Source organism: Xenopus laevis, chromosome 6L (assembly GCF_017654675.1).
Source record: "Xenopus laevis strain J_2021 chromosome 6L, Xenopus_laevis_v10.1, whole genome shotgun sequence".
NCBI lineage: Eukaryota > Metazoa > Chordata > Amphibia > Anura > Pipidae > Xenopus > Xenopus laevis.
In genome coordinates, this window is record NC_054381.1 from 116,892,280 (window position 1) to 116,919,290 (window position 27,011).

Below are 27,011 nucleotides of genomic sequence, written 5' to 3' on the forward strand. Positions count from 1 at the left end.
GTTTGGAATAACATGTATTAGTTTCATTAACTATTAGATTTCACATGGAACATATTACAACAATGAGGCACCATCTTGAACAAATAGGCATTGAAGACTAGTTAGCCAAGTGCTGTTTGCGAGTGTATTAATTATTAGTACTCAACATATTAAGTCCAGCAAAGGAAAACTTAATGAGCTCATTCATTACTATTTATTAAATTGGGATAATCTACAAAAGCACCAGAGATCATTTATTTGCAGTTAGGGGAAATTTCACACAATTTTTAATAAAATAAAAAGATTTAGTATAGAGAATTTGACTTCTCCCAATATATAAGACATTGGCAAATATCTATCCTAAGGTGTGAGCATCTGCATCTTGGGGAGATAATTCTTAGTACATTATGTATATCCAATTGCTTAGACATAATTCCATGTTATCCACTGACAGAGATATCTCATTTGGGGCATGAAATGAAAGAATGGAATTGTCTTGACTTCAATGGGTAGTGGTGAGAAAGGAGCCATATACTGTAGATGGACAGCTTGAAAATTCCATTGAACAATTTTTGCCAGTGAATGATCTGCCACACTTTGCGCCAGCTCGCCAGGCGCAAATTTCGTTACCAGTATTATAATTCACTAAAATCCAAAGTTGTGTCTCAGCAGCTGAACTCTGGCAAAGTTTCACTAGTGCTAATTTGTCAGCGCAAGCATTTCATAGCGATCTTTCACTAGCGTTCAATTCTGCCGAGCAAAACTTCGTTAGTACTCTTACGCTTAGGTCAATTTGAATAGGGCTGGTACATATACGTAGGTTGTATAGACGACTTTATTAGAGATGTTTGTGCAAATATCCAAGGAAGTACAATTAAGACAAAAGGGATCCTCTAATGCCCTAGACATGAGCCCACCCTAAAACAAATGTGACATGCCCCTCTTTAATAGTTAGGACTTTTGAATGCAATCCCGCTTTAAAATATGAAAAATGCCAGCGTTTTTTAGAAGTTTTATGACTTTTCGGCAAACAGGATTTGATGTCACTGACATACGATTAAGGAGAATGTAGCTTCATTTTATCAGTTCGTCAGGTCTAAGGTGGCGAAGGAAAGTTTGGTGAAAGAGGTAACGTTCTGTAAAATTCTCAGTTTAGTGAATTTGTGGAGTAACGACTATTTGCCTGAGCAAAAATTTACCTGGCGATAGGGCGCAAAACTGTGCTAGTGATGCTAGCAAATTGTCCTCTATGACTGTTAGTAATTCGTCCTTGCGGATGAGATTTCTGGTGAATTTTCTCTAGCGATGGCGACTTCGCCCTTTAGTAAATCTGCCCCCATGACTTGGCTTTCTGGTTCTCCAGCTAATCTTTTGCCACTTCTCAGTAGTGACCTAACAGAAACAAATAAATATTTTTTGATCAGCGCTCCATCAGAAAAATGAAGGAAGAGTTAATAGGAATATACCCATAAATCACCCATGCCATGATTATGAATTGTTTTCTGTAATTACGTGTCATACAAGTGTCCACAATGTGACTACTAAGATAGTGTTCCCCAACCCCCATGTGTAAATGTTCAAATAAAGTGAAATATATCCCCTTTATCTTCCAAATAAGTTCAGCAGAGTTGGCTACTCACAAACCACTATGGTTTATCGCATATTGCAGCAAAATGTAAATACTGATATTTGGGAAGAGGTGGTAACTAGTGATGGGAGAATTTGTCCCATTTCGCTTCGCCATGAATTTCACCGGTTCCAACGGCGACAACTATTTTGATGCCGGCGACGGAAAACAGACGTGCATTGACTTTAATGGGCGCCACCGCCAACTTTGACGCCGGAGCCTATTTTGATGCCGATGAATTGTCACAGGCGTCAAAATCACCGGTTCACGAATTTTTCGACAGTTTCGCGAATTTCGCCGGTGTTAGAGTTCAACATTTTTCAGTACATTGCTTCTGCTGAACTAAGGTCATTGCAATCTAGCACCATCTAGAGGCAGGACTTGGCACTAAAAAAACTACATGGAGCAACAAAATGTGAAATCACAATGGTGATCACAAAAGGAAATAGTTTTTAAAAATTTAGATTATTTTATTAAAATGGAGTCTATGGGAGATGGACTTTCAGTAATTCTGAGCTTTCTGTATAATGGGTTTCCGGATAAAAGATCCCATACCTGTATTCCTATCACTTATTGCAGTCACTCCACTCCCAAGTTACAAAATAAATTCAGATAATTGGACATTCAGTAGTCTTAAAAGCAAGCCACGTGTCCATTAGCTCTTGTACAGTAGACTTTGTGATAAAGAAGAGATAAAGAATATCATCTGTTTCTTGGTGCGTGGGTCAGTCTTATAGGAATAACTGATGTTTATTATCTGTAAGCTTTTCTTCCGTTTGTGTTTGGCCAGTTGGTTTATAGTGCGTATGTTAAATCATACATCCTTTTGCCATTAGAATGATCAGGTCTCATTGTACATGGCCATAATTAGAAAGAATAATATTTGGGGGGAACAAACACAATGAACAATGAACTAAACTCCACAGTAGAAAACTGGAGAAAAATTGGAGGCTCTAGTTGGCCAGGGGTAAGTGCAGAATAGTAACAGTGTAAAGAAGGGCTTGCTTACCCTTTAATATGCCTCTCAGTACCTGAACTATCTTTCTGTATTGCAAGAAGCTTCACAGATACAGGTATGGGATCCGTTATCCCGAAACCTGTTATCCAGAAAGCTCAGAATTATGGAAAGGCTCAATTTTATCCAAATAATCCAAATTTTTAAAAATGATTTCCTTTTTCTCTGTAATAATAAAATGGTAAATTGTACTTGATCCTAACTAAGATATAATTAATCCTTATTGGAAGCAAAACCAGCCTATTGGGTTTATTTAATGTTTATATGATTTTCTAGTAGACGGGGAGACCCATTTATCAAAGGTCGAATTTCAAATTCACGTGAAATTTATTTAATTTGAATATACTCGCAACTCGACTGGGAGGTTATTTAAGAAAATAATTGAATGTCTAATATTCGATCTAATGGTTCCGACCTGCAAATTTGAATCACATTCGATTTGAGTTTTTTAAAAAAAACTTGAATGTCAGGAAGGCTATTAACTCGCCAGGTTTTAGGTGGCTAACATTCAAGCACTAGCACTGTTTCGGTGGTCGAAGTGTGATAAATAGGGATGTACTGGATCCAGGATTCGGTTCGGGATTCGTCCAGGATTCGGCCTTTTTCAGCAGGTTTCGGCCCAGGTTTCAGCCCGGCCGAACCGAATCCTAATTTGCATATGCAAACTGTTGCATATGCAAATTAGGGTGAGGGAGGGAAATTGCGTAATTTTTTTCCCAACCCACCCCTAATTTGCATATGCAAATAAGGATTCAGATTCGGTTCGGTATTCGGCCAAATCTTTCATGAAGAATTCAGGGTTTCAGCCGAATCCAAAATAGTGGATTTGGTGCATCCCTAGTAATAAATCTCACATTCGAGTTTGCATTCAAATAGGTTGATTAAAATTCGAATGTGTGCATTTTGAAACTCGAAAATTCTAATTTACTATTCGACTCTTGATAAATCTGCCCCGTATGAAGATCCAAATTAAAGAAAGATCCATTATCCAGAAAACCCCAGGTCCTGAGCTGGGTAACAGAATAACAGGTCTTAGGGTAGGACTCCACACGCGTTTTCGGCGCAAGCTGTTACAAAACGCATGCAACTGAAATAAGGTAAGTAATAGAACTGTCGAATGGCGTGGCAGCGTTGATCCGACACGGCACGACTGTCGAATGCAGACGCAGCGTGCAGCATCTGCATCCGACAACCGTGTTGCGTCGGATCAATGCTGCAACACAATTCTATTACTTACCTTATTTTTGTTGCATGCGACAAGTCACATGCGTTTTGTCGCAGCGCATTGGATCGCGCCGGAATCGTTCATGTAGTCCTACCCTTATACCTGCACAACATTGAACCCCACCCCCTCCCTCACATACAGATCTCCAGCATGTGGCAAGAGAAAAAGAAAAGCATGGATTAAAAACACTATAAAACATTGTGTGTGTTTGTGTGTGAATTGAAATGCCTCTCTGTTCCAGGAACAGTAAATGGATTTGACTCATTTGTGTATGCAAGAGCTTATCCACGGAATAATTGCTTTCAGGAGTGTTGCTTCCTTCTATTACTCCTGGGTCACTGGGGGAAAAGGCTGTGTTACTTTTACTTTTAGCACTGGGGTTGTTTAATGGATTAGACTTTATTTCACTGTCCCAGTCTATATGTTATTACTTCCCATATGTCAGGTGACACCAAACGATCACTAGATCTCATGAATCTACTTTGTCATAACTTCAAATGTGAATAAAGGTGGGGTTAGAATCCGGCAGTACAAGGGGCAAATGAAATGTACCTGGGCCAGTGCACTTCAGGGAAGTTATCAATCACACACACTAGGGGCTCCCTAACAATTTGACAGCCCTACTGGATAACATTGTTTATTGTCCTTACTATACAGGTGACCTGAAATTGGGTATTTGCTGAAGTTGGTTGGTTTGCAGTAGAGTATATGTTACGTTAATATTATTTTATTACATTGATATAAGAGGCAGTGACAACCACTATAACTTGCAGTAGTTATTATCCTTGGTGTCTGTAATTTACCCACCCACTTAGATTGTAAATTCTATGGAGCAGAGACCGCTTTCCTCTTGTCTTTTTAACACTTAGGGGCAGATTCTCTAAAGGGAGAATTGTCGCCAGCGACCGATTCGCACATATCGCGCGACTTCGTCAGGCGCAAATTCACTACCACTACATTTATTAGCTAATATGCGATGTTGCTCATAGTGAATATGCGCTACCGTTCGTTTGCGTCTAGCAAAAATTAGGTAGTGATCTTGCGCTTTGGTCAATTTGCATACAGCGGGAAATTTAAAGTCTTACGGACGACTTTATTATAATAGTTGGTGCTAATGCTTGAAGTTACCACTTTTTATTACAAATGTCCAGGGAACTTAATAAAGACAAGAGAGTTAATATAATGCCCTACTCAGGAGCCCACTGTAAAATTAATATTATGAAATGTCTGGAGAAAACCGGTTACCCAAAGTCAGGTTTAAGTCAGGACTTTTGCAGCCAATCCCACTTAAAAAAACAAAAAGTCGCCAACGTTTTTGTAACTTGAATGCATTTTCCGCACGCAGGACATAATGTAAGTGACAGAAGATTGAGGAAGATCTAGCTGCTTTATAGCACTTTGCCTGGTCTGAGGTGGCGAAGGCAACTCTGGCAAAAGTTCAGTAAAATCTGCGCTGAATTTGCAGAGTTACGACCTTTTGCCAGATAGAAAAGTCACCTGGCGACAGAGTTCGAATGAACGATATCGACCATCTCTTTCGCTAGCAGATTGAAGCCAGCGCCTGTTAGTGAATTGGCGATGTCCCTGCGGATGTGATTTCTGGAGAAAAGTCGCTAGCATTAGTCACTTCGCCCTTTGGTAAATCTGCCCCTTAGTTCTTAAACTTGAATGTAACTGTTCTATGAATGTATTGTACTGCTGTATAGTGCTGTGTGTACAAGTAGTGGTATATAAATAACTATAACTATATGTCAAATATACATACATATACTTCAGTTACATGTCAGCAGACAGGGGTCTCTAAATATCTAAAAAGGATAAATGATCCAGAATGCTTGGGAACTGGAGTTTTCCAGATAAGGGACCTTTCCAAAATTTGGATCTCCATACCTCAAGTCTGATAAAACATTTGTTGTGAAGCCATTAAGTTCCCCATCTCCAATTACAAATGTAAAGCCCAAATGTATGATAAGAATGCAAAGCACATAAATGTATTTACATATGAATATCAGGGCAACCCACATTGGGTCATAAGGACTGCAACAAAGTTGAAAATCGATTAACACCTTCATTTTTTTGATTTGCATTTTTCATGGAGAAAAGAAAACAATCTAGAATTTCATTAAACAGCCCCCCTAAGATTAACTACAGATCATCATGGATAGATGTTTGTGATTTACAGTTGCAAATAATAAATTTGATTGAATAAATTGATTCAAATAGATCAGATGCAATCAGAATTTATCAATAGTCATATATATTAATATAATATAATAATAAAATAGAATTAACTAGAAATGTATGGACTCTGATATACTGTATAAAATCAGTCATTCTCTTGGGTATCTGAGAGATCAAATCCCTGGAAAAAAAACTGTAAATATCAATTTTGGCCAATTTGATCAAACAGGCTCAACTGGTCTCTTTCATCTAGTTCAACAGATTTGTTTAAAAAAGTTTCCTAAAAAGATTGAATGGCTGTGCGTGTATTATAACAATGTGTAGCAGTGCCTATACAAGTACTGTGATAAAGATACAGGTATTTATCTGGAAACCCATTATCCAGAAAGTTTTGACTTATGGAAAGGCCGTCTCCTTCACTAGACTTTTAGATGTATCCAATATGTTAAAAATGATTTCCTTTTTCTCTGTAATAATAAAACAGTACCTTGTACTTGATCCAAACTAAGATATAATTAATCCTTATTGGAAGCAAAACCAGCCTATTGGGTTTATTGAATTTTTACATGATTTTCTTAAAGTGATAGTGACACTAAAAATTTACTTTTCAAAATATTAATCTAAGTAATGTTACCTATGGGTCACCTTGATCGTTTTTAGCTGATAGTTCTGCTTTTGTAAATTGTTACTTGAAGTTCCAAAACCTGACTGTTTTGCCTCCTTTCTTAAAGGAGAATTCAACCCTTAACTAAAAAACCCTACCCCCTACCCTATAATACAGAATGCTTGGGACCTGGGGTTTTCATTGGATATTCATACCTTATACTGACACCAGAAAATAACCTTTTTTTTTAATATCTACAATACACAATATTTGTGCAGCAGTAGTCGGTTACCATTAGAAACTCCGGTTAAAGGAGAATTTAACCCTTAACTAAAAAAAACCCTACCCTACATAGACCCCTAATTCCTCCCCCCCCCAGCCTCGATGGTACCCCGGGGAAATGCCCCTAAAGTTTTACTTACCCCTCGGTGCAGATTCAGGGATCAAAGTTTATGGCAGCCATCTTCCGGGTCTTCGGTAATCTGACACTGAGACCGGCAGTGCCTGCACAGATGGAATAATTTCTGATTCACGACAACTGCGCATATGCTGTAATAGATGGAAATTGCCGAAGTGCCAGGAGAAGACATGAAGACCTGTAAGATAGCTGCCGTGAACTGCGATCACTGAATCCTGAATCACTGAATTCCCAGGGTTAGCAGCTAGGCTGCGGGGAGGAGGGTAGAGGTGTCTTTAGTAAAGGGTTGAATTCTCCTTTAACCTGTCAGTTAGAGTTTCTAATGCTAATTGACTACTGCTGCACAAATATTATGTATTGTAGATAGTAAAAAAGGTTATTTTTTGGTGTCAGTATCTTATGGTATGCAATGAAAACCCCAGGTCCCAAGCATTCTCTATAATAGGCCCCATACCTGTACATAAATATTGTTATTATTATTATTATTAACATGTATTTATATAGCGCCATCATATTGCGTAGCGATGTACTAACAATATTAACAATATACATAGATCATATATGTGTTCATATCGTTTCCTTCATTTGATAATATCCTACATGCTTCTGCCTATAGTATAGTGTTCTGCAAGAAAGACCAATATAAATACCCATACTATGACTATAATTAAAAGCTTGACTAAAGGCCGAGCGTAAGCCCGAAACATTGGTTGGTTGTCTGACCTAATAAATCCAACTTTTCACTTTTTGCAACAAAGAGGTACTGCAGCAGTAGTATTTTTTCTTGTATGTCTTTGTAACACCAGGAAAGGGTTTCTGAACTGCTTTGCACTCAACTCACAAAGTTACACAAGGTGGTGGAAGCCCACACACAATTTTCTCTATAACTATAATTAAAGGCAGATGGTTATGATAGAATATTACAGAAATCAGCAGTGAGTCCGTAGGCAGGTGCCCCTCGTTGGGAATGTGGGATTTAGATTTAGATGTAGCGGCCTCCACCTAGAAGTTATAAAGTGAGACGCTACAAAGTAAAGGCTCTGTTCCTAGATCACTAATAAGAATTGTAAGAGCACGTAGAGCGAGTGATTCACACCAGGAGACTTTTCATACAATGTGGGAGATGTTATATTGTGTCATATTTCCTAAATAATTTAGAAGAGTTTCTCAACCAATATTCATCAAAGTGTTTGGTTATGTGATTAAATGTGCTGATACGTATAAATACATATAAATGTAGGGGCAGCAGATACAAGAATCAGCATCCACACGTGATAACTCCTACGTGCAACCCTCTCTCGGAATGAAATACTGACAAGGTTTTATTAGAGATTCTTCATTTTCTGATTTCATTATACCAGGCCAGTTACTCCCTATAAGAAACGAAATCTCCAACCAAGCATTATACTTATGCCGTGTCTATTTAATGATCCTAATGGGATAAGCATGGCTTTGCTTTGAATGTATTCACTGTTGCTATGGTTACATCTATTAAAAAAGACAGATGTATAGAAATGAGTTTGCTTATTTTCAAATAAGATGCAGCAGCAGAGCTCTTTATGAGGGTCGAGGCTGATGGGACACAAGGATGTTTCTCCACCTGCAAGAAAAAAAGCCGGTCCAAGTAGATCCTCTCCGTCTGCTGTAAGTGCACTGACTGGCACTGACCCTTGGATTGGAACTTTTGTTCTCCTTTACTGTTGAAGATGAAAGCTGATTGTACGTCAAAGGGGAACTATCACGAAAATGAAAATTTAATATAAGCTTCATCAAACTGAAATAAGAAACGTTCTAAATACGATCAATTAAATATTCTGTACCGTTTCTGAAATAATCTAGTCTATCTTCACTATCCCTCTCTCAGCATCTGTTTCTCTTCATTCTCTCTTCATTCATGAGTTGGGTGTCAGATGAATGATCCAATATATCTTATAGGGGGGCTCCTTTTGCTAGAAGATGTATTAGAGCGCACTATATTTAAATCACCAGAAACTATTGTCTCTCTACATGTAGAATTTGTGCAAAGGCTGGTATTTTGTTTGATTTTGTTTGTACTAGAATCAGTTATTTGAGTGAGCTCTAATTCATCTGCTAGGAAAGGGAGCCCCCTATATTGGATCTAACTGTCAATGAATATCTGACACCCAACTCCTGCATGAAGAGAGAATGAAGAGAAACAGATGCAGAGAGAGGGATAGTAAATATAAACTTCATTATTTCAGAAATAATGCAGAATATCTAATTGATTGTATTTACAAAGTTTCTACAGTATGGGGAAGCTTATATAAAATAATTTTTTTCTATAGTTCTCCTTTAATAAAAATAAAAACAATAAAAATTAAAGCTATTAGCCCATGAGCCTCCTTTAAAATAAATCCTGTCTCTCTACATGCAGAATTTGTGAAAAAGGCAGTTATTTTGTTAGATTTTGTTTGTACTGGAATCAATTACTTGAGTGAGCTCTAATACATCTGCTAGTAAAGGAAGCCCCCCTATATTGGATCTAACTGTCAATGACTATCTGACACCCAACTCCTGAATGAAGAGTGAATGAAGATAAACAGAGGCTGAAAGAGGGATAGTGAAGATAAACTTGATTATTTCAGAAACAATGCAGAATATTTAATTGATTGTATTTACAAAGTTTCTTCAGTATGGGGGAGCTTATATAAAATTAATTTTCTCTATAGTTCCACTTTAATTATAACAACAATAAAAATTAAAGCTATTAGCCCATGAGCCTCCTTTAAAAGAAATCCTGTCTCTCTACATGCAAAATTTGTGAAAAAGGCAGTTATTTTGTCAGATTTTGTTTGTACTGGAATCAATTAGTTGAGTGAGCTCTAATACATCTGATAGGAAAGGGAGCCCCCCTATATTGGATCTAACTGTCAATGACTATCTGACACCCAACTCCTGAATGAAGAGAGAATGAAGAGAAACAGATGCTGAGAGAGGGACATTGAATATAAACTCAATTATTTCAGAAAAAATGCAGAATATTTTATTAATATTAATTTTTGCTATAGTCCGCCTTTAATAATAACAACAATAAAAAGTAAAGCTATTAGCCCATGAGCCTCCTTTAAAAGGTTTAAGTCTATTGCATCTAGGGACGCACCGAATCCACTATTTTGGATTCGGGCGAATCCCTGAATCATTTGCGACAGATTCTGCCGAATACCAAACCAAATTTGCATATGCAACTTAGGGGTGGGAAGGGGAAAACATTTTTACTTCCTTGTTTTGCGACAAAAAGTCACCATACCTATAGAATGGGATTCTGTTTGGCCGGGCAGAAGGATCCGGCCGAATCCAAATCCAGCAGAAAAAGGCAGAATCCTGGACGAATCCAAAACTGAATCCTGTATTCGGTGCATTCCTAATTGCGTCACTAGGAGGCTAAATACAATTGAATATGAACACGTCTCTGTAACATGACATTTTCCCTCCCTGAAAGAGAACCAAGTAATAAAGTGTTTTTGAATAATGCTCACAATTTGCACTTTACTTATACGAGGTTTGCCCCAGATAACGGACACAAATCATATGTGGGGAATATTACATTTCGGCTTCCCCAGAATGTATCCGGTAATATTTTACGAGTGTGATTGCTAGCAGTTACACATTGGCTGGTTTAGTGAAATTGCAGATAAACTGAAGTTCGGAATACATGATCAGTTTCAATGGTTGGTGCCAGCAGGTATAATTGTATGAGAGTTGCAGAGCAGAGTCGAGGAAGAATGATATCGGGAACAATATCTTTGCACATGTTTCATTTACAGAGCAGGCCGCAGATAACATTTGCTCGGCTCTAACTAGAAAATGAAAAACACTTTCACATAATGGTAAATTGAATTTATTTTCTCTTGGAAAACAATTCCAGTAATCTCCAGGTTCAGACCGCAGAGTAAACATTAATAACAGTAACATACAGGTTAGTTGAACGGATTCAAAGATTTGGCTGTGTGAAATCATTAAGGAAAAAAAAAAAAAGGTTTTTTTTTCGACACACACAAAGCTTCAAATAGTTTCAGAAGAGAAATGTCTCGGACAATCTACATAACAACTATTGCATATATGATAATGCTATCTGTCATACTGCAAGGCTTACAAATATATATTTAAATATATTTATATGGGCCTTATTCAAGATACTTCTCTGTGTAGTGAGAAAGGGTTTTCCTTGTGCAAGAATCTTCAGCTGTAGTATAAAAAAGAAAAAGAATGATTTTTATATATAGCTGTTTGTATACTAAAGTTTGGGTGTATAGACCAAGTCCCATAGGAAAGCTTGGAGCCATACAGACTTTATTATAACAATCTTGTTTCTTGCTCTTCCTTTAAAGATGCACGTTTGCAGTATGCACGCTTCTTCCACAACGGATTCTCAACTTCTTTCTTTGAATAGGGCCCAAGTCGGCTGTCTTTAGAAGACCATTTAAGTATTGAACAGAATAATACATGTGCAACACTGTATATACAATTATTTGATCCGGTGCTCAAAAGTCCAAACACATGAACATCCAATCCATTAATACAAGTTTTATGGTAAAATACAATGTTTGGATTAATATACAAGAACAATCAATGTTTCGTGCAAAGAATAAAACATGTTCCCTTTTTCTTCATTTTCTTCCTTTTTTTTATTTTTTTTTCTGTTCCACCAGAGAATCATTCGATGATCCGGTTTCGGCACTAGCTGCTGTGCTGGGTCATTGTGTGGTTCTGAAAGAAAGCAAATAATGAAACATTAGTATTGGTATAACCAGCCTAGGGATAACCTGGTTCTGATATTAAAGTAGATTTAAAAGGGTTGTTAACTTTCAGTATGATGTAGACCAGTGGTCCCCAACCAGTAGCTCGCGAGCAACATGTTGCTCTCCAGCCCCTTGGATGTTGCTCCCAGTGGCCTCAAAGCAGGAGCTTATTTTTGAATTCCTGGCTTAGAGGCAAGTTTTGGTTGTATAAAAACCACGTGTACTGCCAAACAGAGTCTCCTGTATTCTGCCAGTCCATATAGGGGCTACCAAACAGCCAATCAAAGGCCTTATTTGACATCCCGCTGGACTTTCTCATGCTAGTGTTGCTCTCTAACTCTTTTTACATTTAAATGTGGCTCACGAGTAAAAAAGGTTGGGGACCCCTGATGTAGACAGTGATATGATTAGACAATTTGCAATTGGTTTTCATTTTTTGTTATTTGTGGTTTTTGAGATATTTAGCTTTTTATTAAGCAGCAATCTGGTCCAAATGACCCTAGCAAACATGCACGGGTGCAACAAGAGCATTTTCGGTGCAACAAGAGCATTTTGGGAGGGTGCGCATAGACACTCCTGCTCGCGCCTCTCTGCAACCCCCCACCGCATGGCCACTCAGATGCAAGTGCGTCAATTAAAAGAAATAAGTCGGAGGGGGATTTGGATGCTATACAGTAAACAGACCCCCTTTACTCTATAGTTACCACTGCATTGATTTAAATAAGAGACTGGAATATTAATAGGCCTGAATAGAAAGATGAGTAATAAATATATAGCCTAAGGGTAAGGGCACACCTGGAGATTCGGGGAGATTTAGACGCCAGCGACTAATTGCCTCTTCTTTGGGGGGCGACTAATCTCCACGAACTACGAGGAAACTTCGGGCGACTACGGAAATCGAAGCGCCGCGTGTGCATTGCTGCAGGAGTTTTTTCATTGAAGCAGGCAGAAGACACGGGGAAGCAGTTTGGGGAAATTAGTCTCCCCGAATCTCCAGTTGTGCCCTTACCCTTAGGGCAGAGACACACGGTCAGATTCGGGGAGATTAGTCGCCCGGCGACAAATCTCCTTCTCTTCGGGGCGACTAATCTCCCAGAACTGCCATTTCCCTGCACGCTAGAATGTAAATAGCCGGCTGGGATGGCACTCGGAGCACTTCGTTTTCTGAAGTCGCCCGAACTTCTCTCATGATCTAATCCCCCCGAATCTGACCGTGTGTCTCCGCCCTTACAGAGCGTTTGACCCTCATTTCAAAGCTGGTAAGAAGAAAAAGGAAAATAATTCAAAAACTATAAAAAAGAAAAAAATGAAGGCCAATTCTAAGTTGCTTAGAATTAGCCATTCTATAATATAATAAAAGTTAACGTAAAGGTGAACCACCCCTTTAATTAACCGTTGGAATAACCTTTAATACAAAGACATGGTATCATTGCTTAGAATAAAGTGGTCTATGTCAGACATTGGTTGTATAATGCTCCATGCAGGTTTATTCAAAACTGTGCTCACTTGTCTGACCAAAGCTGACTGTAGATCATTGTTATTGCTGTTTATTGCTATTTTGCCCCTTGTAAGGGCAGAGACACATGTGGGGATTCAGGGAGATTAGTCGCCCAGCGACAAATCACCTCTTCTTCGGGCGACTAATCTCCCCGCAATGCCTTCCCGCCGGCTTCTTTTTCCGAAGTTTCCTCGTGAGGCAACTTTGGGCGACTTTGGGAAACGAAGTACTCCGAGTGTCATCCAGCAAGCGATTTAGATTCTAAACGGCGGGAAGGCATTGCGGGGAGATTAGTCGCCCGAAGAAGAGGCGATTTGTCGCCAGGCGACAATCTCCCTAAATCTCCACGTGTGTCTCTGCCTTAAGCAGAAAGCTGTTGTCATTCCAAGCTGGAGGGGTATAGACACAACAATTATCTTTGTCAGGCCCAGTAATCGGATTTACACCACATACTGTGTCCACCCGCGGGTGTTGATCTCTTTATAGTCCCATCTTTGTTTATGTGATGCTCTTTATCTGAGCCATCATCTCATTCTATGCCAAGATCACTATGCTTAACATGCAACAACTGAGAGAAGTAACTCAAAGTCACAAGAGAAATGCAGTGATCTGAGTTGTTTTCTCTATATACTGTTATACCAGATAAGGTGACATTAGCAATGCATAATGACAGCTGCTCAAGTCAAAGAGAATACAAGATGGCAGCAGCAGGATGGCACTTTCACTGGGAAATCAAGCAGATTCCATCCCTCACACCCACCATACCCTGTGTCACTGGCTGCACAACTAAACTCTTACAATAAACTCTTACAAAAACAATAGGATGGAATTTTCCATCCATTATGGATGGAAATCTAGGGCCACCATGAGAAGCCCTTAAAACTATGTAGAACGGGGCTCCAATTCAAAGATATGGGTGTCTAAAGAGACCATCACCCCAATCCCTATGGTAGCCCAGGGTTAGCCCAGGTATATTCTGTAAGACACAGGCTGCACCTCATGAATTAGAATCACTGAGCAGAATCAGTTCAGGCCAAGCTACTTTATACGTTTAGACTGTTTTGGGGCACTATATCTTATTTTCAAACATATGCCTGTTCGGCTGTTATCAAAATATAATATACAAGAGCCATGAAATGATATCCTTATAAATGGTGCTTAGTGATGTCATTGGTTATAGTCGGAGCTTAGTGATGTCATTTCTGTCACATGACTCACTGAACCTTGTGTATTATAATAAATAGTGTACCCCCTGTTGTAAACTATGAGGATATTAGAAGTCACCTTGGAGTTCCATGACCTGTATAAAACATTTGGACTTCAGCCTTATGTTTTTATATGGTCATGAAACTCCTCGGTAACGTATAATATCCTTATATTTTATAAGAGGGGGTACTTTATTCACTATATAACTCCCAGCATTCCTAGATACTGGGAGTTATACTACAACAGCTGGAAATGACAGGTTGGAGAGACCCAATGTAATGTATTACTACCTAGGGATGCACCAAATTCAGTTTTTTAGATTCGTTGAACCCCCGAATCCTTCACAAAAGATTTGGCCTAATACCGAACCAAATCCTAATTTGTATATTGTAATTAGGGGTGGTAAGGGGAAACATTTTTTACTTGTTTTGTGACAAAAAGTCACGCAATTTCACTCCCTACTCCTAATTTGTATATGCAAACTAAGATTCAGATTCGGTTCAGCCGGGCAGAAGGATTCAGCCGAATCTGAATCCTGCTGAAAAAAGGCAGAATCCTGAACCAAATCCTGCATTCGGTGCATCCCTATTACTAACATTATTTTGCCTCTCTCCACCATTAGCTAAAAGCTGTATCCCCGTTCTCTGAAATAAAAAGCAATATATTTTTGGGGCACAATATAGGCTGGTCACCCACTGCAACCCCTAAAAATAGTTTTGGATGTAGGAGAGTGTACCCCAAGCCTGTATACACTGCTGTATTACCATATCTACCTGCGCAATGGGGTCGAAGAGAAGACGACACGTAAAGGTTATACTCAGCAGATGGTGACAGCACCTGAGCAGCATGCTAGTTCTTTATTTCATTTAGAAGCAGAAATACCTATAATTCAGCTATACTAATTATTGCACCCTGCACATCCGAGGGCCCCTATGTTCACACTACAAAAGGAAGCCTTGTATATGGAATCAGAAGCCTTCAGTTGCTGCAGAACTACAGCATCTGCAGCAGGAAAAGCTGGCATGGATTTACCTATCCCCGCTAAAGGACCTGCCATTATTATTTATTCTGACACAAGCAGCCCTCAGTCTTGCAAAACAAAAGCCTTCTCACAATACTGCCTTTAAAGCCTTTCAGCTCTCGCTCTCTCCCCCCACCCCTCGCTTACAAAAGCAATTGGTTTCCAACAGTCTGGATAATAAGTCTTTTGACCTGCATTCTACTCTGACCCATTAAGGTCATGGCTATGCTCAGGCACAAGGCTGATTTTCGGAAATGCCTGCAAGTCCTCCATTTCATCTTCTGCCCACTCGGAATGAAGCGCTCTCTAAATGTGTGCGCACAGGTCCCTTCTGACTAGAGAGACGTCCCTGTTGTGGGCAATGAAGGGACAGAAGCTTCTGCCTTTATTAATGAATGCAGACCATTATGAGTCTGGCTCCTGCACGGCTCCCACAAGCATATACTGTACGTGACTGAAAACGCTGTAATATTGACACAAAGCAAGTTGGGCACCCTAAGGAAAATTGCTCCTTGGATATAATGTAGGCTCATAACCGCTATAAGAGTACAAAATCCAATCCGCTGGGATCAGCCTGACATATACAGCGTTCCGCCGACTCCCTGAGCATTACAAAGAAATTCTTTGTGAAGGAATTCTCAAGGACGGCATTAAACTGAGTTTTGTAGCTGCTTTTTTGGCTTAGAGCTCCGAGTGCTAAATCGTTTGCTGGGAATCAATGAAAGTGCTATATCATCCGCATTAATCGATGAATTCGGCTCAATACGGGCTCTATTAAATTATACTTTCTAATTGAGATTTTCTCGCTCCGTCCTCTGTTCTACGGTATAATTCTTAAATGGGTACAAAGCAGAACAAAAGTTCTGGAGCCTTTGCAAACAGGGAAAATGAAAACAGTTAAATCTAACCAGACAGATAAAGTAAAGCAAAATGTCATTTTTGTGAGCTCAGGTTTTAACAGCCTCAGGGAGTTGCACTCAGGGGAGAGCCATATACATAGCTCACAGAAAGCCAGCCAAATAGAGAGTGAAGGCTCCTTCATATTAGAAAATGTATAGTATCAGCCAAGTCTGGCACACTCATTCCTCTCCTCCCTTTTCTTTCTTTTACAGAGAACATAGTCATGAAAAATCTGTATGCACAGGGCCTAAAACATTCATTTACTTTATATCTTATTCATGAACACTTTTTAAATGTGCTGCTCCCAAAATCTATGCTACTGTACAAAGAATCTTTAGCTACAAGGATAATATATATATATATATATATATATATATATATATATATATATATATATATATATATATATATATATATATATATTCCCTCCCAACTAGACTATATTTATAAAGGATCATTTGCTGATTGCATGGTAAGGTGCAAAAGACAAAACACAGGCACAAGCCACCATGTTTTTCATAACTTGCACCATGCCCCATAGTCAGCGCCTGTGGACGCAGGAAAACTAAAACCTAAAATTGAATATGGATAAAAATGTCATATTTCATATATAGAACTTATAGCATCAGCCTTAAGTTTCAGCTTGTCAATAGCAGCAATTATCCAGGACTTCAAACCTGTCACAGGGGGTCACCATCTTGGAAAGTGTCTGTGACACTCACATGCTCAGTGGGCTCTGAGCAGCTGTTGAGAAGTTAAGCTTAAGGGTCGTTGCAAATTATCAAGTAGAAAATAAGGTTGGCCTGTAATATAAGCTGATGCTACAGGGTTGATTATTAAATTCTGATGCTAATTGCACTGGTTTCTGTACTGCCATGTAGTAATTATCTGTATTAATTACTAAACAGCCGTATAGTGTGACATTTACATACTATGGGGGTTATTTATTAAACTCTGAATGCAAACATTACAACAAATTTGTGTGTTTTTTTTTTAATAAAATCGGACTTTTCAAAAAAAACACAAATTTTTCAGGATTTATTATACCCCGAGGATGGACAAGTCCTGATTTGAAAATCTCAGACCTGTCGAGGTTGCATATAAATCAATGGGAGAAGCCCCAATGATTTTTTGATGCATGCTGGAGTTTTTGGCAATACCCCAAAATTTTCAGAGTTTTCGGGCAAAATTCAGAGTTTTCGAAAGAAAAATCTGAAAAAAACGTTAAAATCTAATGAAAAATCAGATAAAAATCGCATAAATCTTATTTTCCACGATTTTTTCATGCAAAAAAATTTCGGGGAAAGTGTATTAATAAACAAGACCAAAAAACCTGTTGCGGATTTGGTTGGAGTTTTTTACAAAAAATACTGAAATAAATTCGGACTTTGATAAATAACCCCCTAAGTGTACTGCATATTGTGAGTGGGTCCCTAAGCTCAGTAAGTGACATTAGCACAGAGCATGTGTAGTGAATCAGCAGAAAAGAAGATGGGGAGCTACTGGGGCATCTTTGGAGTTACAGATCTTTACTGCTAAAGGCCTGTGGTTGCCTTGGGCTGATACAGAAGCCCAAAACATAATATAAAAAAGCTTTAGTTCTCCTTTAAGCTTATACTTTAAAAACAGTGGGGCTCATTTATCAACACAGGGCAAATGAGCCCATGGGCCCATAGCAACCAATCATTGATTGACTCTTTTCAGTCAGCTGTAGTCCAAACAGTAAATACAACAATTTCATTGGTTGCCATCAGTTACTGCCCATGGGCTAATTTTGCCAGTGTTGACCCCTAATGCTTCCTTTATTCAGTAGCACTGCATTCATGAATGTGGTGGAAGGCATCTCCTCTCCTGCCCCCTAGCTAGCATGTTCTTCATGCCTAATGTTTAAATTTACGTCTGAAGCTGTAATTAATGAGGCCCCTAGAGTTTTCCATTTAACAAAAACAAAGACGAGAAAGAGGAGGAGAAAGAAAAGGTCAACAACACAATATTGTTCCATGTGCGTTTCTATGGGTTTTTTTTTATTCATTTAATACATAAAAGGCATTTAGTCTAATAAACCATTCTCAGTGCAGTCAAGTTTGTCATATAATGCACTGAACTTGTGTATTATATAAATAAAGTACCTCTCAACCCCCTGTTGTAAGAGGATGTTAGAAGTCACCTATACCCATGACCTGTATAGAAGCACTAGGTCTTGGGTGTAGTAGACCACTTAGTGACTGGCACCCATGCAAGGTTGAGGTTTTATGCCACAAAAGGTATACTAATGCATTGGATGGGGCCCACCCCTCCCATATGGAACTTCCGGATTAATAATACCTATGATTTAACTCATCTATGAAGCTGAAGGCATTTCCCACAAATTTGACAAAGTATGAAGTCCTTGGTGGGAATCAGGCCATGGTGCATACCTTAGTATGAAGTATCTCTTCTGCATCTATAATAGAAATGTTAAACTGAAAAGATTGCTGTAAATCTATGGAATAAGATCAAACCAAACCAGTGACACGTATTGGTTCAACACACCTGTTTATTGTTTTGTCTTGGTTATAACAAAATAAAATGTTAAAAAAAAAAGAAAATAAATAAACGTGTTTGGTCTTCAGTCTCTATAAGGTGATGAAACTCCAAGGTGACTTCTAATAGCTTTATATTTTACAATAGAGGTACTTTATTCCCTATATAATGTAATTGAAGAAAGTCCAGTACAACACTAGTACTATTTTTTTTTTTTTTTTTTAGTTTTTCTTCAGTTGAGGATATTAAATAAATTCTCAAGAGCATCCCCTGGCCATTATGTTTCTGGAGAGTTAAGTCCAATCAGTTGGCTGAAAAGGCATTTGTAAAGAGTGACACGACCTCTCCAGCTCAATAGTAGCATTCTTGTGCATAAGAGAGAAGGGAAAGTTTAGCCTAGAGCATCTGTCAGTATAACCGAGGATCTAATACATATATATATCACATCACTGGAGATTCACCAGATCTTGTAATTGTGTTCAAATCAGAGATTAGATGCAGAATCAGTCCACTGGTTATGGATAATTATGGTTATTCCTTGATAACATTTGATAGGATACAAAATGAAGATCCAAAGGTGAAATGACTTGTCATAGAAGACAAGATACAATATAAAATGTGTAAAAAAGGCAACTGTCACTCAAATCTGGCCAGGAAGCTCGAACCTGACACAGGATACAGTTTAAAGATACAGTGCTGCATTACAAATAAAACATTGCCACAAAGACATGGCCATAACCAACCAAAAACTGTCTGAAACCATAAAAAATATGGCACTCAAAATAGATATATTAGTTAAACTTGCCCAGACTATTAGTACTCCTCCCAAGCAGTCAACACATTTTCCTGAAATAAATCAATGCCCTTTATTAAACATATATTTTTCCCATTCCCATAGTGGTTAAGCACAGTTACTGAGATGTCCTAGGGCATTAGACAAATGGAGCCATCTTCCCTTTGCACCCAGGAGACCAAAACTAATATCAGAGGAACATCTGGCATCACCTTATGGGCTGCCAGATTCCACAGATGTCTGTATAGTTAAAATGCATGCATTGGGGGGGGGGGCTGGGGCACATATCAAGAGTATACACAATCTGGTAAGTATTATGACATGTGCACAGCTCCATTTGGAGGCATGAAAGCGGATGATGGAGTGAGTAGTCCTAGGGTATTGTATACCTTTCCTACTAGTACATTAGTGTGATTCCATTTTGATCTTCTCTAATTTCTATAAATGCTCTGTCTTTATCAAGTTCTCATACAGGGACACACATGCCCTTAACTCATCACATGCTACAAACCTCTTAGGAGACCAGAAACTTAACAAATAATAACGTTTGCTGCACTTCTGCTGATGTCATCCAATGAACCCCTCCAGAAGAAGCATCTATACTGGAATTTTCCCTATAGGGGGCAATGTATCCCTCACTGAATTTAGAAAAAAATACTTAAAACACATCTTCTTGCTCTCTATCACTTAAAATGTACCATACTACAGGGGTGTAACTACAGATAAAGCAGACCCTTTGGCTGCAGGGGGGCCCAGGAGGTATAGGGGCCCACAAGGTCCTAATTCATATATAATTTCAATAAATATTATAGAACAGGTCAACCTCTAGACATTTTGGGGGCTTGAAAAATTATTTGCAATGGGGTCCAGATATATCTAATTACTCCACTGCCATACTGAGGGACTTGCAATACTTACATTTGGGTATCAGAGGAGGTAACGCCACAAATACAACATGGTAGGGATGTAGCGAACGTCGGAAAAAAAGTTCGCGAACATATTCGCGAACTTGCGCAAAAACGCGAGCGGTTCGCGAACGGTTCGCGAACCCCATAGACTTCAAATGGGGAAAGGGGAACTTTAACATCTAGAAAAGACATTTCTGGCCAGAAAAATGATTTTAAAGTTGTTTAAAGGGTGCAACGACCTGGACAGTGGCATGCCAGAGGGGATCAAGGGCAAAAATGTATCTGAAAAATCTGCCTGTGTGTGCTTGGAAGAGATAGTGTAGGGGGAGAGCTGTTAGTGATTTCAGGGACAGATGATAGTAAGTTTGCTGGCTAGTAATCTGCTTGATACTGCTCTGTATTGGAGGGACAGAAGTCTGCAGGGATTTGAGGGACATTTTAGCTTAGGTAGCTTTGCTGGCTAGTAATCTACTGTTCTCTTTAAACAACTGCCATACGTTGACCTTGTAGGCATTGTTTGCCCAGTTTTTTTGGACGCAGCCACTGAAGCACAGTTGCCAGAAAAAATATGCCATATAAATGCTGAAAATAGTCATTTTTCGCCATACGTTGACCTTGTAGACATTGTTTGCCCAGTTTTTTTGGACGCAGCCACTGAAGCACAGTTGCCAGAAAAATTATGCCATATAAATGCTGAAAATATAAATTTTTTTTGGTTGCAGCCACTGAAGCACAGAGGCCAGAAAAATTATGCCATATAAATGCAGAAAAATATGCATTTTTTTGGTCGCAGCCACTGAAGCACAGTTGACAGAAAAATTATGCCATATAAATGCTGAAAATATATATGCAAATAATGCCTACAAGGCCAACGTATACACTACTACAGCGGTGGATACGGATTACGTAAAATATATGAATGCTGCTTGAAAAAAGTGACTCCGGTGTTTTTTCTGGAGACGGTAATATTATGGATATTTAGACAGAATGTGAACAAGGTCACACAGCTAGATGGCGGGTTGAAGAAAACAGTGTGCAAATAATGCCTACAGGGCAAATAATGCCTAAAAGGTCAATTTATACACTACTACAGCGGTAGTAAAATAAAAAAAGTAAAATAAAAAAAAAATGAATATTAAAAAAAAAAAATAAAGTTGTGCTGCTGAACTACTTAGGAGCAGCAGATTAGCACACCAGTCCCACTCCCCAACACTGCTAGACTAATAGCACTGGGCTCTTATAGTAGTAGTAGTAGTAGTAGTAGTAGTAGTAGTAGTAAAACAACAAAAAAATAAATAAAAGCAGTCCTTACAAGGACTACTGTTATGCAGCAGTCAGCAGATGAGATCAGAAGCAGGACAGCTGCCCACTGCAGCTACATACAGAGCACTGCAGTAGAAGTAGATTACTAGCCAGCAAAGCTACCTAAGCTTAAATGTCCCTCAAACCCCTGCAGACTTCTGTCCCTCCAATAACAGAGCAGTATCAAAACGATTACTAGCCAGCAAACTTTCAACTGTCCCTGAAATCACTAACAGGCAGCAGCTCTCTCCCTACACTATCTCTTCAGCACACACAGCAGAGTGAAAAACGCTGCAGGGCTTCGTTTTTATAGGGAAGGGAGTGGTCCAGGGAGAGCTTCCTGATTGGCTGCCATGTACCTGCTGGTCTGGGGTGAGAGGGCAAAAAAAAGCGCCAACAATGGCGAACCCAAAATGGCGAACGTCGCGCGACGTTCGCGAACTTCCGGCGAGCGCGAACACCCGATGTTCGCGCGAACAAGTTCGCCGGCGAACAGTTCGCGACATCTCTACAACATGGTACTAAATCATTTGCAGAAAAGAATGCATTTTTCATGAATAGGGGCCAAAGATGCTAGCCATCTCTCCAAGGAATAATGTCACAGGGGCAGTACAATATATTAACATATCATGTAAGTACATCAGTTACTTGTTAGTTTATTGGAAATTGCTTTATTCCAGGAAACAATATGAGTTTTGTTTGAGTAAGGTTAGAATAGACATTGGATTCAGCAACTCTGGGGGGTGGGTATGGCTACTACAGGTAAGAGACCTGTTATCCAGAAAGCTCGGGACCAGGTGTTTAACCAGGGGTAACTTGGATCTTCATACCTTACGTCTACTACAAAATCATGAAAATATTAAATAAACCCAATAGGCTGGTTCTGTTTCCAATAATGGTTAATTATATCTTAATTGGGATCTTGTAAAAAGTACTGTTTTATTATTACAGAGAAAAAGTAAATCATGCTTAAAATTTTAGATTATTTGATTTTAACCGAGTCTATGGGAGATGGTCTTTCCGTAATTTGGAACTTTCTGGATAACGGGTTTCCGGATAACGGACCTGTATTTGTTAAAAGAACATAAATCAAGTTTGATTCTATAGGAATATCAATCAAAAAAAGGAGAACGAAATGATTTTGTCTTCTTTTGGATAACTACGGAAATTGGTTGTAATAGGTCTTATTAAGAGGAGCAAATTATTAGAATGATATGAGAGAAATCTCTGAGAGGTTACTGTGTGTGTGAAGATGCTATAACCTGTCGCCATACTAAGCAAGCTTTTATCTTATTTACTCTAATCACCTAAGTCCGAATTGTTCCTTCACCCTATGCAGTTGCAAATCCTAGTATTCAGCGTGAAGGAGGCTGTGCTTTCAAGTAATATATTCAGGGATTAAGACAATGTGTTGTTGAGACAGATGTGCACATGTGCCAGTTTCTGTTCATCTTTAAGTCCCACTGTAATGTTTAATTTATCGCATTTGTGCTTTCCAACCATACATCTGTGCTCATCTCAGCTGCGTTCCTTTTCAGCTCTTTCATTTCAGACACCCGAAAAATAACTTGCAAACCAGCTCCCTGTCTGGCATAATGCAGATGCCTCATTCCTTCGTGAAAAAAGACTTTCCCCAAATGTCTCCAGAAGGCATTCTGTGCTCCTCTGTTGCTTTCCATGCCCCTGTACGCTCGGCTTCAATTAAACTCCTACTAAATATTTAAATGCAGGGTCTGGTAATTGGTTACAAATAACAGAACCTTAAATTAATAATAATTACACTGAAACACTCTGTACTATTCATGACGTTTGAATGCCTTCTAATCTTTTTGGTATAAAATAGCCGCCGGAACAATGCTTTTCTATTGTTCATTTGTGTTTTGAAAAAAAAAAAAAGGCATTTATGTTCCAACAGCTGACATATTCCACTTTAGTTCTTTGCCAGATCCGTGCATTGATTTCAAATCCTGAAGTGACTGGCGGTCTTAGGACTTAAACCCTTGTCCGCTGGATTCAAAAGGTCAACCAATTAGAATGGAGGATGCACACAGAGCAGCAATTTGTATGCAAAGGGCAGCCTTTCATAGACAAATTCCTTGTTGGTGTGTACAAACAAATATATAGCTGATCTTTAAATACAAGGAACACTTTATACTGTATGTGGGTGACTTGACTCCAGGCTGCTTCTGCACTTCGATATGAACATATAATTAGAATATCAATTAATGGAGAACGTTTCATAAGCAAACAAATCTATGTATTATTGTAGTCAATATAAACATGCGGATGTTTAGAGAGAAGGAATGGCTTGGTGGTTAAGCAATTAGACAATCTCTGATGACACCTGGGCACTATAATAAATGTATAATAGGACTGCCAATTTATAAAACAATAGGTTTGATGAGTAGAAAGATTTCAGTTCAGTGCTTTGCCAGTGCTTGTGCAATTATTCTACTGCAGTTGGCATGCTATTTCACCATAACATCCTAATAGATGCATTGTGGATATATGATGATGTGACCATTCACTAAATTTTGGTATTCGTATGTACTTACTGGCTCCAGATGAAAAAATAAAGGACCCCCCCAATCATTGTGATTTCTGCTATTTAAATGAGCCACAAAGTATACATAAGGGGGCTCATTTATCAACACTGGGCAAATTTGCCCATGGGCAGTTACGTATAGCTACCAATCAGTGATCAGCTTTTTAACGCCGGCTGCAAGTAGAACAATGAATGAAGCAAATTGATTGGTTGCCATGGGTTACTGCCCATGGGCAAATTTGCCCAGTGTTGATAAATGACCAAGTGTCAAAGTTGAAAGACAAACTCTATTTCTGTTGAGCGAGATCAAAAAACCTTCCATCTAAATATGACTCTGTGGTATGTGCTCTTTTCTACCTATCTTTAGAGATGTCGCGAACTGTTCGCCGGCGAACTTGTTCGCGCGAACATCGGGTGTTCGCGCTCGCCGGAAGTTCGCGAACGTCGCGCGACGTTCGCCATTTTGGGTTCGCCATTGTTGGCGCTTTTTTTGCCCTCTCACCCCAGACCAGCAGGTACATGGCAGCCAATCAGGAAGCTCTCCCCTGGACCACTCCCCTTCCCTATAAAAACCGAAGCCCTGCAGCGTTTTTTCACTCTGCCTGTGTGTGCTGAAGAGATAGTGTAGGGAGAGAGCTGCTGCCTGTTAGTGATTTCAGGGACAGTTGAAAGTTTGCTGGCTAGTAATCGTTTTGATACTGCTCTGTTATTGGAGGGACAGAAGTCTGCAGGGGTTTGAGGGACATTTAAGCTTAGGTAGCTTTGCTGGCTAGTAATCTACCTTCTACTGCAGTGCTCTGTATGTAGCTGCAGTGGGCAGCTGTCCTGCTTCTGATCTCATCTGCTGACTGCTGCAATAACAGTAGTCCTTGTAAGGACTGCTTTTATTTATTTTTTTGTTGTTTTACTACTACTACTACTACTACTACTTACTACTACTATATAGAGCCCAGTGCTATTAGTCTAGCAGTGTTGGGGAGTGGGACTGGTGTGCTAATCTGCTGCTCCTAGTAGTTCAGCAGCACCAACTTTAATTTTTTTTTTTTAATATTCATTTTTTTTTTATTTTACTTTTTTTTTATTTACTACCGCTGTAGTTAGTGTAAAATTGACCTTTTAGGCATTATTGCCCTGTAGGCATTATTTGCACACTGTTTTCTTCAACCCGCCATCTAGCTGTGTGACCTTGTTCAATTCTGTCTAAATATCCATAATATTACCGTCTCCAGAAAAAACACCGGAGTCACTTTTTTCAAGCAGCATTCATATATTTTACGTAATCCGTATCCACCGCTGTAGTAGTGTATACGTTGGCCTTGTAGGCATTATTTGCATATATATTTTCAGCATTTATATGGCATAATTTTTCTGTCAACTGTGCTTCAGTGGCTGCGACCAAAAAAATGCATATTTTCTGCATTTATATGGCATAATTTTTCTGGCCTCTGTGCTTCAGTGGCTGCAACCAAAAAATTTATATTTTCAGCATTTATATGGCATAATTTTTCTGGCAACTGTGCTTCAGTGGCTGCGTCCAAAAAAACTGGGCAAACAATGTCTACAAGGTCAACGTATGGCGAAAAATGACTATTTTCAGCATTTATATGGCATATTTTTTCTGGCAACTGTGCTTCAGTGGCTGCGTCCCAAAAAAACTGGGCAAACAATGCCTACAAGGTCAACGTATGGCAGTTGTTTAAAGAGAACAGTAGATTACTAGCCAGCAAAGCTACCTAAGCTAAAATGTCCCTCAAATCCCTGCAGACTTCTGTCCTCCAATACAGAGCAGTATCAAGCAGATTACTAGCCAGCAAACTTACTATCATCTGTCCCTGAAATCAACTAACAGCTCTCCCCCTACACTATCTCTTCCAAGCACACACAGGCAGATTTTTCAGATACATTTTTGCCCTTGATCCCCCTCTGGCATGCCACTGTCCAGGTCGTTGCAACCCTTTAAACAACTTTAAAATCATTTTTCTGGCCAGAAATGTCTTTTCTAGATGTTAAAGTTCGCCTTCCCATTGAAGTCTATGGGGTTCGCGAACCGTTCGCGAACCGCTCGCGTTTTTGCGCAAGTTCGCGAATATGTTCGCGAACTTTTTTTCCGACGTTCGCTACATCCCTACCTATCTTTATCATGAATGTACAGCTAGGCTTATTTAGTCCTAGTAATGAATGGACTGAGAGGAATGAGTCAGGTTTCATTCTGAAATGAAACCAGCAGCTACCCACCATTTCATTTTACTGTAAGGATGACCTGACCTTTCATATACCCATTGCATAGGCTCAGAATAATTAGCTGTGCAACCATTAATATATAGTACTTGTTTTGTAAAAGAATGAGACCCATTTCCCAAAAACCTACAATTTATTATATACCTCCTGGTTATATCCACCAGTCAAATTGAACAAAAACAGAACAGATCATCTTTTCACCTAAACCAGGGCCTACTCTTCCCTTTACTCTTACTACAGATTACATAATCATTTACTCTAACATAGC

The 27,011-nt window shown here is 39.1% G+C and overlaps 1 protein-coding gene across 3 annotated transcripts in view; it reads right to left on the bottom strand.

Annotated features, from left to right (window-relative positions):
• Nucleotides 1–10,892: 10,892 nt before the first annotated feature.
• Nucleotides 10,893–27,011, bottom strand: part of znf521.L (zinc finger protein 521 L homeolog) — a 243,959-nt gene continuing 227,840 nt past the window's right edge. For all 3 annotated transcript variants that reach the window (XM_041566403.1, XM_041566402.1, XM_041566406.1), the window contains one exon: nt 10,893–11,777. In XM_041566403.1, coding sequence (XP_041422337.1) covers nt 11,748–11,777 — 30 coding nt within the window. In that variant the 3' untranslated portion in view covers nt 10,893–11,747. The remainder of the gene's footprint in view (nt 11,778–27,011) is intronic.